Source organism: Acomys russatus, chromosome X (assembly GCF_903995435.1).
Source record: "Acomys russatus chromosome X, mAcoRus1.1, whole genome shotgun sequence".
NCBI classification, from domain to species: Eukaryota; Metazoa; Chordata; class Mammalia; order Rodentia; family Muridae; genus Acomys; species Acomys russatus.
The window spans coordinates 93,253,387-93,273,014 of record NC_067169.1 but is presented as its reverse complement, the minus strand read 5'-3'; the positions used below and the strand labels follow the sequence as shown (position 1 = coordinate 93,273,014).

General features: G+C 46.5%; 1 protein-coding gene across 5 annotated transcripts in view; it reads left to right on the top strand.

Moving 5' to 3' along the window:
- Nucleotides 1–19,628, top strand: part of Septin6 (septin 6) — a 77,353-nt gene that overhangs the window by 50,193 nt on the left and 7,532 nt on the right. For 3 of the 5 annotated variants that reach the window (XM_051140855.1, XM_051140858.1, XM_051140854.1), the window contains 4 exons: nt 6,908–7,004; nt 11,349–11,517; nt 14,754–14,886; nt 16,239–16,429. In XM_051140855.1, the coding sequence (XP_050996812.1) occupies nt 6,908–7,004; nt 11,349–11,517; nt 14,754–14,886; nt 16,239–16,429 (590 nt within the window). Of the gene's footprint in view, nt 1–6,907; nt 7,005–11,348; nt 11,518–14,753; nt 14,887–16,238; nt 16,430–19,290; nt 19,336–19,628 lie in introns of all 5 variants that reach the window. The other 2 variants (XM_051140857.1, XM_051140856.1) reach the window with 1 other exon arrangement.

Sequence of the window (19,628 nt, the reverse complement as noted above, 5' to 3'; positions counted from 1 at the left end):
CGACAATTAATCCCTGTTGTCGTGGAAAGAGCAATCAATTTCTTTTTTTTATTTAAATAATGTATTCAGATTACATGCTGATTGTTATCCCCTCAGTTGTATCTTCCCATTCCCCAACTCCCTCCCTCTTTCACCCTATTCCCCTCCTCTAGGTCTGTGACAGAAGGGGACCTCCGCCCCCACCATATGATCACAGCCTATCAGGTCTCCTCCTGGTAGCCTGCTTCCCTTTCCTCTGAGTGCCACCAGGCCTCCCCACCAAGGGGAAGTGGTCAAATAGGGGGTACCAGCCGGGCATGGTGGCACACGCCTTTAATCCCAGCACTCAGGAGTCAGAGGCAGGCAGATCGCTGAGTTCAAGGCCAGCCTGGTCTACAAAGGTAGTCCAGGACAGCCAAAGTTACACAGAGAAACCCTGTCTCGAAAAAACAAACAACAACAAAAAAGAAAAACCAAAAAAAAAAAGGGGGGCACCAGAGTTCATGTCAGAGGCTGTTCCCGCTCTCCACCCAACTGTGGACAATGCGCTGTCCATAGCAATTGATTTCTTTTAAAGGGTTTATTTATTTTTATTTTATGTGTATTAATGTTTTCCCTGCATGTAAGCACGCCATGTGCCTGCAGTCTCCAAGGAGGCCAGAACCCCTGGGACTGGCATTGCAGATGGATGTTAGCTACCTGTGGGTGCTGAGAATCACCCAGGTCCCCTGCAAGAGCAGCAAGTGCTCTGAACAACTAAGCCATCTCTCTAGCCCCAGTGCTGTTATTTTTAACCACTGGGGTTATGCTTTGCCTTATTAAGTGTGAATGAATTGGAAAAAAAAAGAGTCCTCTTTTCTCGCCTCCCCCACCTCCCCCCTACTAGAGGAATGAGTAATAAAGAAGGCAGAGAGAGTCAAACACTCCCCGGGCTTCTTTACAATGTGTTGATGCTGTTGCTGTGAAAGCTTCAATGTTGTGATTTCCAGGAGACAGCTAATAGCTTTCAGCAAGCCTCTGCTTCACGAACAGATTGCTTTTTCTCTATTGAGAGGCATCAGTGTTTCCTAATGACATAATGTCAGGGGACAGCCAAACTCAAGAAAGCCTTGTAATAAAAGCCGTTTTTTAGCAAACTTTTCCTGCTGCTGCTGCTGCCCTCTTAAGTTATCATTACAACATCAGCTGCCACCTCCTGTGAATTGGCCAACAAATTAGCATAGCCAGGCAGCAAGTCCCCGGCTGGCCTGATGTCCTGCTCATGAGCAGCCGGGCGCAGCCCACCCAAGATAGCTTTCTTAGTAGAAAGAAAGCTGTCAGCAGCCTTGACAAGCCCCACTCCACTGACTCTAGTCACAGTGTCTTGTGGGGTTGTGTTCCCTGTGACCTGGTATGGATATGGTTTAAAAAAAAAATAGCTCTGTCTTCTCCAGGAGTCAGGGCATTTTGATGGAAGTGAGGGTCTGTATGAAACTGGAAAAGGTACTCAGCCTGCAGAAAAAAAAATGGGAAGTGACTTCCTGGTGTAGCTTGCACTAAGGGCTGGCAGCATCTAGTCACCTCAGGACTTTAGTCCCAGTACATAGCTTCCCAGCTCAAGCCGGGTGTAGTGGCGTACACCTTTAAACCCAAGCACTAGGGAGGTACAGGCAGGTGGATCGCTGTGAGTTTGAGGCCAGCCTGGTCTACAGAGTGATTCCAGGACAACCAGAGCTACTCAGAGATCCCTTGTCTCGAAAACAAACAAACAAACAAACAAACAAACAAACATAACTTCCCAGCTCATTCCCTGGTTACCACGCAGTGTTCAATCTCGTGGTTTGCTTTGCTAAGAACAAATAGGACTGGTAAGTTTTCAGCGGTTTGAAGGTGTCCCACCCAACTACATCACTCACTGCGTTATGGCTTAGGAGTGACAATCACCCTTTCTCTGCTCTCAGCTCAAATCTGGCCTGCCGATTTGGCCTCGTTGGAAACTTGCCCTTGCTAGGAAATAACAGTTCTCAACCATCCTGCTGTGGCAGTGAAGAGATTATGCTCCCCCCGCCCCTCCCCCCGCCACCGATACTCATAACAGCCCATCACTTTGAACTGCTAAATTAAAAGCTCGGGATGTGGTGGTTGCCTGCCTGTGATCCCAGCCCTGAGGCAGGAGACGACTCCTCAGTGTTCGAGTCTAGCCTGGGTTATATATAACAAGACCTTGCCTCCAAAAGAAAAGAAAAGTAAGCTAAATCTGGTGGGTGCAGGATCATCCCTCTAAGTAACATGGCTCAGTATTCATTCCCTTGCATTCCATCACACTCCTTTGAATGGGAAGGGAAGAGAAGGGGTACCTTATAGCTAGTTCATATCCGTGGGAGGGGCCTGTAGGGGAAGCCTCTGTGTTCTATATGGTGAACTGGGAAACAGGAGGGAGGGGGGTCTCTGCTCTAATAAACGCAGGAGTGCTTTGCCCACCTGCCACCACTACAACTGTGTCAAAGTCTCTAGAGAAACCAAGGTATATGCAGTGGCATCACCAGCGATGGGGAGGAGCTGCTTGGCTGCTCTGGGACCGGGTGCTGGCCTTCCAGTTCCAGATATGGTTCCATATCTCCAGCCCCTGGGGCCACTACACAGCCAGTTGTGTAGAGGCAGTTGGAAGAGGCAGAAGGTTTTTACCTAGTGACTGAAAACTATACAGGTGTTCTGTTGTTCCCAAGTAGGAAATATTCATGAGGGAGCATGTGTGGCTTCACCCTTGGCTTTGAGTTGGTTCTAGAAAAACCTTATTTCAGATTGTGGGGGCAGGAGCCGGGGAAGTTGAGGGAAAGGGATGGGTTTGCTGCATGCTGTTTTCAGTGTGTGCTGGGATTGCTCTTAAAGCTATAGACTTTAAATCTCAAGATTGTTACACTGCTTCAATTCATTCTTTTTTGTTTTGTTTTGTTGTTGTTTTTCGAGACAGGGTTTCTCTATGTAGCCTTGGCTGTCCTAGACTCGCTTTGTAGACCAGGCTGGCCTCAAACTCACAGCGATCTGTCTGCCTCTGCCTCCTGAGTGCTGCGATTAAAGGCGTGGGCACCCAGCTTCATTCATTCTTTTGAGACAGGATCTCACTGTGTAGCCTAGACTGTTCTTAAACTTGTGACCTTATTGCCTCAGCTTCCTGGTTGCTGGCATTAGAGAGCTGAGTCACCCTGTCCAGCGTATTGTTTAGCTGCAGTGCTGGTGTGGCATATTGATACACTTGCAATCTCAACGCTTGGGAGGGAAAGGCAGGAGGATTTGAAGTTTGTCATCCTCAGCATCACAGAGAGCTGGAAGACATGAACTATATGACACCCTTTTAAAAATCAACAACAACAAAATTTTAATGCTATTCTTAGAATAGCTCAAACTATAGCCAGAGGCTAAAAAACGGCCCAGTTACTTGATTAAGCTCAATTAATTGGTTATTTGGTAAGCATTGGGTTTGGTTCCCACAGAGACATTGTATTGGTGCCCAATAAGGGTGCATCGTTGGATTACAAGGAGGCCCATAGGCCCAAGTCTGTCCTTTCCCTAAATCCAGCAATGGTGTTCCCATTGTTTCCATGTACGTCTGTTGGAGTGACCAATGATATTTGAGTGAATTAGGTGACAGTCTTGTTTAGCCACTAGTGGGAGCCTGAAATGGGGGCAAGTAGAACCAGACAAGGAAGCCTTGTCTACCGTGGTAAGAAAACAAGGCCGTTTAGTATACGTCACCAGACAAGATCCTGATGGAATTTCACAGCCTAAAACCAAACCAAAAACCATTCTTCTGGTCATCAAAGCATAATACATGTGGTCGAGCAAGAATAAACTAAGTCGTGACAGTTGGACCATCAGACAACTTTCAAATAGACCAAGGGGAATTTTAAAGGAGACATGAGACTGGAAAGATAGTGATAGTATTCGGAGCCTTGCAGGGCCTGGTGATGCAAACCTACCACCTCAGGCAGCCTGGAGGCTGAAGCAAGTTTAAGATGTGCTTAGGCTACAGAGTGAGTTCCCAGTCTGGGCAACTTAGTGAGACCCTGTGTGTCAAAACAAAAACTGAAAAAGAAGGCTCAGATATATAACTCAGTGGTAGAGTATGTGCCTGACACATCCAAAGCCCTAAGTTTAATTCCTAGCCTAGAGAGGGGCTGGAGAGATAGCTTACAACCTCCTGTAACTCCAGCTCCAGGATATCTCCCCCTTTCTTCTGGCCTCTGTGCACACCTGCATTCACACGCACATGCCCACATACAGACGTACATATACACAATTAAAAATAAATCTCTTTTCCTTTTTGTTTTTTTCCAGACACGGTTTTTCTGTGTAGGCTTGACTGTCCTGGATTCACTATGTAGACCAGGCTGGCCTGGAACTCACAGAGATCTGCCTGCCTCTGTTTCCCTGAGTGCTGGGATTAAATGTGTTTTCAAAAGAAAAGAGATTGGGGGGGGGAGCGAAATAAGATAGTCGATGGTGGCACATGCCTTGAATTCCAGCAGAGGCAGGTAGTTCTCTGTGAGTTCAAAGTCAGCCTGGTCTACAAAGTGAGTTCCAGGACAGCCAGATCTGTTACACAGAGAAATTCTGTCTTGAACAAACAAAACAAAACAACAGCAAAAAAGAAACAAAAAAGAGCCAGGTGGTGGTGGCACACACCTTTAATCCTAGCACTCAGGAGGCAGAGGCAGGCGGATCTCTCTGAGTTTGAGGCCAGCCTGGTCTACAAAGTAAGTCCAGGACAGCCAAGGATATACAGAGAAACCCTCTCTTGAAAAAGAAAGAAAGAAGACAGACAGAAAGAAAAGAAACAAAAAGAAAGAAAGAAAAGAAAAAAAAAGAGGAGGAGCGATTGGGCCTTTAGTGGTTAGGTAACCACAAAGGCTGCTGCTCCCTCACTAAAGATTAAAGGTCTTTAGAAGAGAGGCTTTATGCAGAATTTAGCTAGCTTCGTTGCCCACCTTCTGCAATGTAACAAGAAGACCCTCATCAGATACCCAAATGTGCTACTTCTTTGAGCTTAGATTTTTTTTTTCAGCCTCTAGAACTATGAAAAGAAAGTCCATTTATGTCCTTTGTAATTTACATGGCCTCAGGTATTTTGTTGCAGCTGTACAAAATAGACTAAGCAGTGGATCTGGGGCCAGATCCTCCAAGCCAAGCCTGAGGCTATATGCTGTTATATCGCTCTGCACCTGGGAGACGGCCAATCTTGGTGTCTCATCATCAGAGGTTTGGGTAGAGTCACACAGGGTCCCCTTATCAGTCTGCTCATCTAGTGTCAGCAGGAGCCTTGTCTTGCAACTACCAAGAGTCTCCTCCCTGGGGATACATAAATGAAACATAGAGGTAGTCATGCAGCCTCCTGCAGGGACCTGAACAAAATGGGAGGAAATCTGGCCTCCATTTGGGGGAGGGTGGCGGGGCTATCATCATGGCTAGGACCTAGTAGTGTGATTGAAAATTAAAACTCAAAACAACAAAAAAAAAGTAAGTTAAAACTCCTCTTTATCTTGCTTGATTCCATTCTGGTTGTCATAGGCACATGTCTTTCTAGAGCCGCGGGGTCAGAGCTTACTCTCAGTGAGCCCTGGCCTGCTGTGCTTAGTTGACTTCTAGCAGATGCTGTCTAGCCAGGACACAGAACGTAGACCACCCTAGGTGGCTTGGAAAGACTGGCAGCCAAAGAGCGGTGGCCTCACTGCTTCCTGGAAAGACCTAGCATTGGAGTTCAAGCTCTCTGTCCCGGCTCCCTCTGATAGTGTAGAAGGTTTATATTTATGGCCCTTGGAAATGATCTTGTTTGCCTGAACTTTCCAGAAATATCTTTGCTGCTGTGGGAGGTCTTATGAAGCCTCGGCATTCAGTTTGGTGGGGGCTGTGTGTTTGAGAATAGTTGAGGAGCTAGAGGAATCAAATGACAGGAGTTTGAGGAAGAGAGTACTAGAGCGACCCTGTCATTCTGACGTTGTCCCTTGATAAAAATAACAGGCCTAAGGGAAGACTGGCATTTGCTATGCCTTTTATTTTCTCCTTGTGTTTTTGTTCTTTCCCACTTCGCACACACAGCCCTCCTCCATCCCTTTAGAGCTGAGCACCCAGGATGCAAGCAGATGATGATACAGCCTGGTTGTCTTTCTCACCTCCTCCCTCAGTCTAGCCCTCTGCAGTCGCTGCCCCTCATTTCTCCTACAAGCACCAAGCTCATGCCCCTGCTAGAACTTTCCCTTTTCTCCTTGACCCTACTCTGATAACCTCGCTGTCTCAACCCAAGGAGTATTTATGAAGTCCCCACTATGTGCCCTTGGTCACATACTATCTAACAGGATTTCAAGTATGAAATTTAGATTTTCCCAACGAGAGTTCAAGTTCTCAAAGTGCAAGGGACTGTGTCGTCTACTTTTTTTTTTTTTTTTTTTTAATGTCCTTTATAGTGCATCATCAAAGCTTGTGGGTGAAGACATGGTGACTTGCCTTCTAAGCTCACAGGGTCAGTGAACTCTTGTCTCGGTGGCAAAAACAAAGGCAGAGTCCAACTTAGTCAATGTAGGCTGTGTTCTCATACTCTAGAAAGAGAGCATCTGTACCCAACCCCTTCTGATGCCCACCCACCGACCCACCCCCAGCAACTGTGACTGGGACTAGAGATTGTTAGGCCATATATCTGCTTGTGTTCCTGCTCTGTGTTGGACCATGCCATTGGTATCTGTTATTGTGAATTCCAGAGCAGAGAGACGAGCACTAGGCCTCTTCTCTCTGCATGGCTGTTGAGCTCTGGAGCTTAATGAATGCCCCTTAATGCTGATGCACTGAGTGATGTTGCAGACGGGAGGGCCCCAAGGCCTCAAGATAAGCAGCAGTTCCATTGTGGGGTGCTTGATGCCTTTCTTCTGGTGTTCTAAGTGCTTGTTTGCATCTGTTCCAGGCCCACCTGCCGTTTGCTGTTGTTGGCAGCACAGAAGAAGTGAAGATAGGCAACAAGATGATGAGGGCGCGGCAGTATCCTTGGGGGACTGTGCAGGGTGAGTCTCCTGTAGATGGGCTGCACTCACCGAGCCCCTTCATTGTTTCTCTGCCGCCCCATGCCATGACAGGACAAGTCCCTAGCTTATCCCTAGCCCCTACTACTCAGTTTGGGTCTCAAAGAGCCATAGGGGTCACTAGCAGCAAGCTCTGGCTCCATGCCTGGATTCTGTGATGTGAGCAGACTCCTTTTGTCCCTAATGAAGAAAGGGCTCCCTTGCAACATCCCCCAAACAAGGCAAAAGATGAATGCATTTGGCGGAACATAGAAAGGACTATCGGAGTGAGTATGCCGCTAGGAGAGGCACAAGAATGTTCACAGCAGGGTTAGTCATAATGATAAATTATTACAAACAATGAGGAGTCCATAAATAGAGACTGGATAATTGGTGAAATGGTCATATAATGGGATCTTAGAAAATCAACGAATTACAGTTACATCTGCGTGAATGGATCTCAGAGACACAACACTGAGCTCAAGAATGCACATGATAGCTTTCTATTTATGAGTTCCAGGGGTAGGCTAAAATAACATGACAGTTTTATAAATTCATGCATAAGTGATGAATGATAAAATAACTTTTTAGACACACACACACACACACACACACACACACACACACACACTGAGAGCTGGAGCAATGACTCAGAGGCAAAGAACACTACTATTCTTAGAGAGGACCTGAACTCTGTTCCCAGCAGCCATGTCATGAGGTTTCACTCCTACCTGTTACTCTAGCTCCAAGGAATCAGAACCCTCTTCTGGGCCCTGCAGGCACCCATACCCACACACAAAGACAAATGAAAATAAAAGATAAATGTTAAAAAAACAAAAACAAAAACAAAAACAACCTGGGACCACTGAGATGGCTTGTAGGGGAGGAGTAAAGGCATTTTCCTCCAAGTGTAATGGCCTGAGTTTGATCTCCGGAGCCCACACAGTGGAAGGAGAGCTGACTTCTGAAAGTTGTCCTCTGACTTCACACGAGTTCACTCGTATACACCCATACCCCTTCACACTAAAGCAATATTAAAGTTAAAAAAATATACACATGAGCCAGGCGTGGTGGTGCATACCCTTAATCCCAGCACTCAGGGAGGCAGAGACAGGTGGATCACTGTGAGTTCGAGGCCAGCCTGGTCTACAAAGTGAGTCCAGGACAGCCAAGGCTACACAGAGAAACCCTGTCTCAAAAAACCAAACAAAATAATACACAGATGAATCCTAAACCCCAAATACAGGATAGTGCATACATTTCATTGCCAGAGGAGGCAAGGAATAGAGAGGGAACCATGGAGTCCAAAAGAGGCCAGCAAGGGCTGGCTTCCAAGGAACTGCTAACATTAACTTTGGTTGTGGAGATATTTACAAATTGCATGTACCTAATTCATATACTTATATACATATATATATTTGATTATTTCATAATTTTAAAGAATCAGATATATCCTACATATATTCATCACGGTTCTTTTGGTTTTTTTATTTTTTGTTTTGTTTTGTTTCGTTTTGTGGTGTGCCTCACATATATTATGCGACCCTTGCCAGGTCAGTAGGTAACACAAGCCCTAGGACACTGCAGTGGGAAGAAGTTTGAGGCCCTGAGTCTGGCGCTATAAACCAGGCCTCGGCTAGCAGTTTCTCTGTAAATTCATCCCAACCCTTGGACAAATCAAATACTGGGCACCCAAAAAGAGTAGTGTACATCTGAAAGCACAGTACGAGGGAGGGGGGCTGCAACTGAGATGAAAGGACCGTGAGTTCAAAGGCAGCCTTGAGAGACTGTGTTTTGAAACAGCAAAGATGAGAGTTGATAGTGAGCTGTCCACCTCACACACAAAGGCTGGCATGGTTCAGAGCATAGCAAAGTCCCGCTGATAGTCACGGGCTTTCACTCCTTCCCTTTCTTTTTGGGGTGCTGAGGATATAACTGAGGGCCTCAGGCATACGGGGCAAGTGCTCTGTCACTGTACTATATCCTCAGTTCTGTGTTACAGCATCAGAGACAGAAAGCAGGCCTCGTGCATCCTAGATGCACACTTTATCCCTGTCTGCATATTGCACGGGTAGGAGAAGACTGTCAGAGCTGTGCTCAGTTTTGCTCTTCTCTGATGTTTGGAGCTGGAGATATTACACTAGTGACATTGGGATGTGGCTTCTGGACCAACAGTCCTTTGGAGACAGGAGCCTGAGGTGGGAGGAGACAATTCAGCAGACACAGTTCTGGTGACTTTCTTCCTCCAACTTGGACTGCCCTGCTCTTATGCCAAACTTGGGTTTTCATTGGTGGTGCTAGTGGGGCTTGTTTAGTTTTTCCTCCTGAGGAAGGTTGTAGCCCAGGTAGGCCTTATACTCACTATGGAGTTGAGACTACCCTTGAATTCCTGACCCTCCTGCCTCAGCCTCCTAAGTGCTCAAATTACAGGTGTGTACCATGATGCCTGGCTCTAGAGTTGGTCCTCCTGACTAGGGATCACTGTCCTGAGGTGGAGAAGCAGATACATGTAGCTTGGTCCTAAGGACTTACTTTATTAATGCAGATTTTTTTTATTACTGGGATTTTATTTTATTTGTTATAAATATTTTTTTATTTTTTACATATACATTTACATTATTACACATATATACAATAAACTACCTGTAGCAAAGAGATTTTATTTAATGTAATTGAAGCAAAATGTATAAACAATTTATATTGCAGGTAGAAATAAATAAAAATAATAGTGTTAAAAAATAATAGTCTTAAATATTTTCATATTAGTTTGTGTTCAGTGGCAGCAGTTCTTAACCTGTGGTTTATGACCCCTTTGGGGGTCAAACAATCCTTTCACAGGAGTTACATATCAGACATCCCACATATCAGATATTTACATTATAAGTCATAACAGTAGCAAATTAGAGTTATACGGTAGCAACAAAATAATTTTATGGTTGGAGGTCACCACAACATTAGGCACTGTATGAAAGGGTTGCAGTGTTAGGAAGGTTTGAGAACTACTGGTCTATGGTGATGCGTAGCGTTCATGTAATGGAAAGGGCCTTAAGCAGAAACAGTAGAAAATGGACCACTCTGGACTTTGGACAAATACTTCTGATGACCATATCTGACCATTTCTGATGGTACAACTATGCTCAACTATGTCATTCATTCCTGAACCTCTCCTCTCTGTCCCTACTGTCCTTCCCCAGACCCTGAGAGACAGAATCATGGGGAACTCATCTTTTCATCATCTCAGACACCACTATCCACCTCTACATGGCCAAACACTACCATCCAACACACTGGGGACAGACCTGGCGACATCCTGACAGAGCCCTGCTTGCAGCATGGCTCTGGCCAGCAATCCTCTTTGCTGTGATTTAGTCCCCATCTCTCACATTCTTGTCCACTACCCAAAATGAAGACCTTTGCCTTCAAAGAAAAGAAATGGTACATGCTTTCTCCTGCTTAAGCTTGCCATGGGCAGGCCGTTATGGGCCCTTGGCAAAACACCTCCTTGGAAACTTCTGCCACCCACATGGGCCACACCTGAGGTCTGTCCCTCCTTGTCCCCATCACCTGCTGCTACCTTAGTTCTTTTTCCTTGCTCTTTGGAGACTCATCTATGGTCTCTGCCTCTCCCCTACACTAGCTGGGTTTGAAGCCTGAGTCTGCAACTTGCTCTCTATATGACCTTGCCTGGCCTTCTGGAGACATTGTGGAGATTATGTTCTGTTATCTGCCTGATAAATTCTGTTAGTCCTTCCAGAGTCATCCAAGAGATTTTATCTTTGGGGAAGCCTACACTGTCTTGGGAGTTTGTAGGTCCCCCTCTTCTGGGCTTTTACTGCATTGCAGCCACCATACCTCTGTGTTTGTAATTTTAGCATTGCCTTATATTGTTCTGTTTACATGTGCTTTTCCACTAAACTGCAGGTTCCTAAAAGTGTAACCCTAAGATTTCATTTCTTAATTCTCATAGTTACACATAATGCTGGGAACAGAGCTTCCACAAATACTTATCAGCTGGGTGGATAGACAGATGTGCACGTAGCGTCATGTGCAAAGCAGTGCAGAGCAGATGTTCCTGTGGAAGTCTGTGTGGTGAATTTGCATTGAGGCATTAATGAAAGTTCTTAGATAGTCTCACAATAGTACAGTTTTTATTATTGTTGCCCTTTCATAAGGTTTCGTTCCCAAGTTTGACAGAAAATAGAATCAGAAGGTTAAATTTGTAGGTGCCATATAAGCAGCCTGCAAAGCAATGTCGCCCTTAGACATTGTACTTCTCACTTCATCCATTTCTTCTTCTGCCGGCCTTCCTTTCGATATACTTCCAATGCCCCAATCCCCGCTATACAGTTGAAAACGAGGCCCACTGCGATTTTGTGAAGCTGCGGGAGATGCTGATTCGGGTCAACATGGAGGATCTGCGGGAGCAGACCCACACCCGGCACTATGAATTGTACCGCCGCTGTAAGCTGGAGGAGATGGGCTTCAAGGACACCGACCCTGACAGCAAGCCATTCAGGTACCATTTATGCCAGGCCAGGCCAGGCCAGCCTGGCCCAGCTCAGGATGCCTTGCCCTGGTCAATCGGCAGGGGAAGAGGGGCCTGGGGGCTAGCTAGAGAGTCCAAAGTAACTCCTGGATCTGCTTGAGTGTTTCCTCTCTGTATCTGCACATCTGCCAGAACTCCCGCTGCCTGCTTAGAAAAGCAGGGAAGGGAGGGGGCTCGGAGCAACCATTCTGATGATCACTCATTGCTTTAGCCCCTCCTTCCCATATATAGTGGCTGTAGTCAGCCAGGCTCACACAGACCCTGAGCTAGAGCTTTGTTCTATTGGATGGCACTTTGGGACTATCTTCTCTTCTCACATCCTTTATCTGGCTCTCCTGGTACTTAAGACAGGTTTCCAATATGTTCTTTCCCACCTTCGCTCTTCTCAAAACCAGGCATAGTGACACATTCCTGGAATCCCAGGGAGGCTGAAGCAGGAGGATTGCCGTGAGTTTGAGGACAGCCCGGGGTACCTAGCAAGTATCGCACCAGTCAAAGCTGCATTAGCAAGAACATTGCTTTAAAAAAAGAAAAGAAAAGGAAAGCTGGGTATATGATTTGGTAGTAGAATGCCTGTGTAGCATGCACAGGCCATGGTTTATCCCTAGCACCAACTAAATAAGTAGATAGGAAAATACAGAACAGGACCATGAAGCCGTCACTTTGCTTGCATTGCCGACCTCCATGATGCTCTCTTCCTCCACTGCCTTAGCATTTCAGGGTGAGTTTTGGTGTGACCACTGAAGATGAAGAATCCCTGGTGTTTCCTTTAAATCAGAACCTAGAGTGCTCTTTATTATGCCGGTGGGAGCCGTAGACCAATGAACGCCTCTGCTCTGTATGTATAATGTGTGCCATCAGCCCTGCAGTTTGAATTACCATGTGCTGCCCTTTACTGTAGCTCCATCTCCTTTCAGGAAATGTCAGGCATCCATGAGCAAGGCGGGGGCGAAGGGATATCTGTGAGTGGGGGAAAGGCTTTCAAATGGCCTCTGGGATCCTACAGAACCTGTTTATAGCAGAAAGGGGCCGAGGACACTGTACAAGCAGTCCTTTGGGGGACGGCTGCCTTAAGAATGGCAGCGTCCTACTCGTCTTGGACAGGACAGGCAGGTCAGGGCCCCAGAGCTCCTGAGCTGTGGTGGGGGTGGGGGTGACGTGGGGACTTGTCTCTAATGGAAGCTTCTCTGGCTCTCTCCTCCTCTATGGCTTTCATCTGCATCCTGAAGAAGCTGTGCTGCTGTCTGGCCATTTTTAGTCCTGGCCTTTTCCTTTCTCTCCCGTCCTCAACACCTGTTCCTGCATCTTCACACTCGTCCCTCTCTTTCACTGGCCTCTGTCTACCTTGCTTGTCAATACTCCCACCTGAAGTACTTTTTTTGGCCTTGCTCTTTCTTGCCAGCCATTCCCCTCTCAAGAGGTTTGTCTGTGTCAGAAAGGAAACATTTCTGTATCCACTGTTCCTCTTCCTCCTCTCTTCCTCACTTCCTCAACCCACTACACCCTGGCTTCTGCCTGCCTCCAGCTCTCTACAAATAGGCCTCTCTCCAAGGCCTGCAGTTGTAGACCGATGGGCAATGTCACTGTGGCCTGATTTTTGCCTTTGATTTGATTGTGAAACTTTAATTTGGCTTTCTTGAGATACCCTCTGCCTTCAGCTGTCAGTATTGGCCTGGCCAGCTTTATCCCTCTCCCTTCCTGTCTTATTGCCCCTTGGTCTCACTTTCAGGCTTGTTTTCTTCAGCTCTCTCCTTTAAATGTTGATCCTCCCTCGGGAGTCCTTCCACATGCCTCAGCTCTTTCATACTTCCATCTCTTGGTTTTGGTTCTTTCTATTCTCGCAACCTTAACCAGCACCTAGCAAGCTGATGAATCCAAAACTAAAACTTTACCATTGACCTCTGAACCCATTGGTGCAACTGCACCCTGGACATTTGCATTCAGGTATTCTATGGGTGCCTGACCCGAAGCTCCAGCGGTCTCTCATCTAGTCCATCTTCTTCTTCCTCCTTTTCCAGCGTTTCCTGTTCCTGTTCTACCATCTACCTAGTGGCCCAAGCCAGGAACTAGAATGAATTTCTTTGGGGGGGTATATCAAGAGGGCTAAATGTAGATTGTAAGCACTAAGATTTGGAGAAAGATAACTCGCGAAGAAAGGAAGATAGACTTGAGAAAGCAGGTAGGTATGAGCAAAGGGGAGCCCCAAGTCCTGGGAATTCTGCAGCCCCATCGTTCCTCCAGATCTCTGCATTTGCTAGCAGCCTTTAACACAAAGACCCTTCCCATTCCATGCCTGAATTGCTGGAAAGCTTCCTTCTTAGGATAGCCAAGTGGACTTCCTCATCTTCTAACTGATGGAAGCCACTCGATGGATACAAATCCACTTCTCTAATGTGGGATCCAAAGCCTGTCCTCATCTTCCAGACGCAGGAACCTCCTGTCTCACTCCTCCTCCATGGTTCACAGGATGCCCCCCAGGAGTACCACTCTCCACTTGTGCCTTCCTTCCCACACTGTGTCTCTTTGGAGCACAGTCCTTGTGTTCTTCACCAGGCTGACTCTTACTTTTTAAAACCTAAGTGCAGGTTCGGGGCAGTGGTCTTGATCCAGGCATCTCGCATTAGATCCTAAGTTCCTTTAGGACACGCGTGGTGACTCTGGGCTTTAGATGCTGAACAACTAGCAACAGGTCTGTTCACACTGGTCACATAAGTGGTAGGTAAAATCTCAGCAAGTGTGTAGTGAAGTGGCCAATCAATGTGTTCAATTTCAGAGCCAGGGCCTGGCAGTGCAGTGCCGTGGGAGGGAGGTTTCAAATAAAGAGACAGGAGGCCCAGCTTCTGGTTTCAGCTCCACCTCTAACCAGGGGTGCCATCTTAAGCAAGTAGCTTCACCTCTATGAGCAGAGAGAGAGAGACAGAGACAGAGACAGAGAGACAGAGAGACAGATTAAATTTCTAGAAGGTATCCAGTTCACCAGGGCTCCTCTGCCTCCTCCGGTACCTGTGTGACATTGCTGTTGCATGCCAAGCCAGCTGTCATTTCCTGCCCCACCCCCACCCCCACCTCCCCTTTGTGGTTCTTGCTTCCCAGTTCTCTGTCAGAACCAGGGAAGAATTAGTGCACTCAAGGAGGATGGTTGGGACCCGTTTTCTTGACCAGGGGTTGCCCCAGTGGCAGTGGAATTGACTTGATCATATCTACAGTTTACAGGAGACATATGAGGCAAAAAGAAATGAGTTCCTAGGAGAGCTCCAGAAAAAAGAAGAGGAGATGAGACAGATGTTTGTTCAGAGAGTCAAAGAGAAAGAAGCCGAGCTCAAGGAGGCTGAAAAAGAGGTAAATGCAACCCTGGAGACCAGGCAGGCAGGAAGGAGAGGCTGACTGTGGCAGGAGGGGCCCTCAGCCTTGACAGAGCTAGCTGGAGGGTAGAGGGACTTGGGGGCTTTGGGAAGGGCTGGTGTGCAGCGTGGATCGACAGAGATTCTGATGACACCTGTGTCTTCTTGACCTTTATTTCCTAAGGCTGGGACATTTTCTCATTCTGTTAATTATTTACAGCCGTTGCCATCCAACACGGTAGCCACTAGCTGCAAGTGGGTGTTTCTTTTAATTTGAATTAATTAATTTATTTAGGTTTTGAAACAAGGTCTACGTAGCCCAGGCTGGACTGGAACTCACTATCTAGCCCAGGCTGGCTTCAAATGTTAAAACCTCTTGCTTGACCATCATAAGTCTTAGGGTTTCAGGCATGCATTACAATGCCCAAAACTATTTTATTCATGACAAATAATAATTGCATATATTTATGGAACACGATGTGCAATTTTTATGTTCATAGAATAGGATTATTAAATCAGGCAAATAAGTCACTTCATATAATTATCTTTTTAGTTCTGTTGGAAACACTTAAAATGCCTCAGTGAGCAAGAGTGCTTGCCCTTCAAGCATGGGGACTTGGGTTCAGATTCCGAATACCCACATAAAAAGCCGGGCATAGCTGCACATGCCTGTATTCCCAACCTTGGGTGCCAGATATAGGTGGATCCTAAGATGGGCTTAGCAGGAGGAGACCTCTACATATGGGAGATCCCATTACAAAATCCCCTAAAGGTTGGGTTGGCCTTGAGCAAATGCCTTCATTTATGAGATTTTCAGTTTCCTCATAAAACAGACATAAAAGCAGATCGTATGCCAACATTGTTGTAAGCTAGCCATGGTGGCATATACCTGTAACCTCAGTATCCAAGGGCAGAGACAGGAGCTTTGTGAGTTCTAAGTTAGCTGGAGCACCACAAGACCCTGACTCAAAAAGAAAAAAAAAAAAAATAGAGTGCTGTATTGATGAAAAGAGTTTTTATATCTCAGATTTAGTGGTTGGCTTGTAACAGACTCAGTAAATATTATCAACGACACCCAATAGCTACAGAGGTTGTTTTAAATGGAATGGTTAATCAGAATGCATTGGTCCTAACCATTTCAGGAGCGGAGATTATGAGAACGGTTTACAGCAAGCAGCAGAACAATCCTTGGTGCCACCATGGTAGCCACTAACAGGAATGTCTCCTAATGTCCCAGGGTCCTGTAGGGTTCCTGTCACGTTGTTCCCTCCGACTCTGGTCTTGGCTAGGGTGGAGACTGCCGGCTACTGCTGGGGGACACTCTCTAACTTCCTTGTGCCCTTCCCCCAGCTGCATGAGAAGTTTGACCGTTTGAAGAAACTGCACCAGGAAGAGAAGAAGAAGCTGGAGGAGAAGAAGAAATGCCTGGATGATGAAATGAATGCTTTCAAACAGAGAAAGGCAGCGGCTGAGCTGCTGCAGTCTCAGGGTTCGCAGGCTGGGGGCTCCCAGACTCTGAAAAGGGACAAAGAGAAGAAGAAGTAAGTAGCAGGCTGCTGGGGTGTGTGTGTGTGTGTGTCTGTGTGTGTGTCTGTGTGTCTGTGTGTGTGTGATCTTTCTTTTCCTGTTCATCCCCACCCCTCCATCCACTACCTGGCAGGATCTAGAAGCCAAGGGGGAGTTGGTGGGCATGTGTGAACTGTGGGCTGACAAGTTACACTCCCGTACTGGTCACTGTCCCTGTGGCACCCAACTATGAGTTGCTGAGAAGAGGAAAATGGTATTCCCAGGAGTGTAGCTTTTCTGTTTGTCTCATGGGGGAAGGCTCTGCAAACTCCTGGCAAATGGAAAGGGAAGAAGGGGAGAAAGCGGGAAACAAAGCATGAGAGCTATATAAAGGAATAAGAAGAGGAACAGAAAGGATGGGCAGAGCAGAATAGTGGAAGAAAGAGAAGCTCTCTTAACAGAAGCTCTAGGCACTGGCACCGAACCTGGAGCAATGGCTCTCAACCTATGGGTCATGACCCCTTGGGGTTGATGACTCTTTCACAGGGGTCGTATATCAGACATGCTACACATCAGGTATCTGCATTGTGATTCATAGCAGTAGCAAACGTACAGTTAGGAAGTAGCGACAAAATAATGTTATGGCTAAGGGTCACCACAATATGAGGAGCTGTCGTAAAGGGTCCCAGCCTTAGGAAGGTTGAAAAACATTGCCCCAGATATGTAATATCATGGAGCTTACAGGTCTGCTTGCTCCTCCCACATCTGAAGGGGAGGGGTGTCAACAGTCTAACCCTTACCCTGCCTCCGTTCTCAAAAGCTGCAGCCTGTGAAAAGTAAATGCTGCCGCTGACGGCTGAAGCCTGTCTTCCCATCTCCCATTCCTTTGCCGTGCCTCTTTCTGCTGGCTGCTTAGTTATGCCCAGCCCTGGGGCGGGGGGGGGGGGGGCTAAGAACTTAATAGGGGAGTCTACAGATGCCAGTGTCCTCGTGTAGCCCATTCAAGCTGCGGGAATGATCCTGAAACCATTTTGTTTCCCCACATGTTTGGGGACTTCACAGTCCCGGTGTCTACTTGCAGAAATGACCCAGTCCTCATTTTGGAGCCGGAGAAGAGGAAGACAACCCGGACTCCCTTGTGCTCTGTAGTTGTTTCTGCAGCAGGGCTCAGAGGACGCCAAGATGGAGTGATTAACAGTGTCCTTACTGAGGGACCCTGAAGGTCCCAGAGGTGACCATGGGTATGACCTTCAATTTTGGGCCACCAGTTTGAGACAGCCACTGGATGCTTCCCAGAAGAAAAGCATACCATTTTGCCTCTGTGTTGGCTTCTCACTGAGGAATCACACCATGAGTGTGATTTAATATTTAATCACTGTTTAGCATTTCAAGGCACTGAGTCGCAATCTTATTATCCAGTTTGAACATTTTCACCAACTTGGTCCAGAGAATGTTTTTTCCAGAATAGAATCTTAAAAACTACATATCACTAGATGGTGGTGGCCAGCCTGGTGTACAAAATGAGTTCCAGGACCGCCAGGGCTACACAGAGAAATCCTTTCTCTAAAATCCAAAAGAAAAAAAAAGAAAAACCAACCCAACCCAACCCAAACATATTAAATACAATAAGGGTTTTTGTTCCGGTTTTGTTTGTTTGTTTGTTTGTTTTTTAACTAACATTCAACTAGCCAGATGGAAAACGTCTTTGGATCCACCATCCATTAACTTACCAGTGGTTATATGCTAGTCATACTAGCAGGAAATGATTAATATTTGTCTTTTTAACTTTTGTCATCATCTTGTAGTGAGAGTGGTGTGGGTGGAGCCTCAGGCTCTGCACATGCTAAGCAGCACTTTACCTCTGAGCTGTATCCATGCTCTTGGATCCCTATTTTAAAGATCAGAAACTACTCAGTTTTTATTTCATCTATAACCTCTGCCTTCAGAACACTGTCATTCTTGTCACCTCAGTCCCTAGAATTGTCTAAAATTGGAAGATCACCTGGCTTGTTCAGGCTGCACTGATGCTATACACCAGCGGTTCTCAGCCTTCCTAATGCTGGGACCCTATACTATAGCTCCTTATGTCGTGGTGACCCCCAACCATAAAATTATTTCATTGCTACTTCATAGCTGTAAGTTGCTACTGGTATGAATAGTAAATATGTGTGTTTTCCAATGGCCTTAGGTGACCCCCGTGAAAGAGTTGGTCAACCTCCCCAGGGGGCCATGACCCATAGGTTGAGAACCACTATTGCACCGTCCTTTTCTAGATGTTCAGTGAAAAGTCTTCCCAGACCAGACACTTTCCCCACAAATGACTGAATTCCTCCCACCCCATACAGAAGACTCTAGACAGTGGGACAATTTCTCCCATTCTTCAGAAAATATCTGGGGTTGGGGACAGTGCTCTTTTCCAGTTCTGAGATGGGTGAAAACCTTACACTACCTGGACTGTGGCACCTTACACTAGCAATCAGAGCTAGCACAATAGTCTGTCCCCATCTATAGTCTAGTATGTATGAGTGGCCACAGGTCTGAGCTCCTTATGCATGTCTATAAGCAATTATATAGCTTCTGGGAGACGTGCCACTAAGCTTAGGCTACTCTGTTCCCACGGTGCTTTTGCTGGTGATGATTTGGGGGTGGAGGTGGGGGTGGGGATAGAGATTGTGGTAGTTAGACAAGCTATGCTTGGATTTGATCAAGTTCCAGATTTGGGACTAAGAGAACACCAGTGTTTCGGGCGGTGTCTACCAAGCTGCCCCTCCCCTGTTCCTTTCCCCGTTTCTCCTGTTCTCCTTTGACCGCTAACATTTCATTATTTGTGTCAATTCATGATATTGGATTTCTCCTCGTGCTTACTCCATCTTCATCAGCTCTTACTGTTTTACAGTTAACTCTGCTGTTTGCTGCATGCTGCATGAGACCCAGGGCCCTGGTAAGCTTTATTAACTCTAAATAGAACTGGCAGTGGCTTCTAGAACGCCTCTCCCCAACCCCCACCCTTGTAACATACAGAGCTAACCATAAAAGCAGTGGCTTCATTGGACCTGCTCGTTTCCTCCGGAGACTTGTACTATGAAGATGTAATCTGATGTGGTTTTAAGTGAACATCCTCTATGTGGAATGTCTGCTTGCCTGATTGGAGGTGTGTGTTCTCGAGAGAGCATTTGCAGACCTGGGGCGGCTGTGTAGCATAGGTAGCTAGATTATGTGACCAAACAGGTAAGG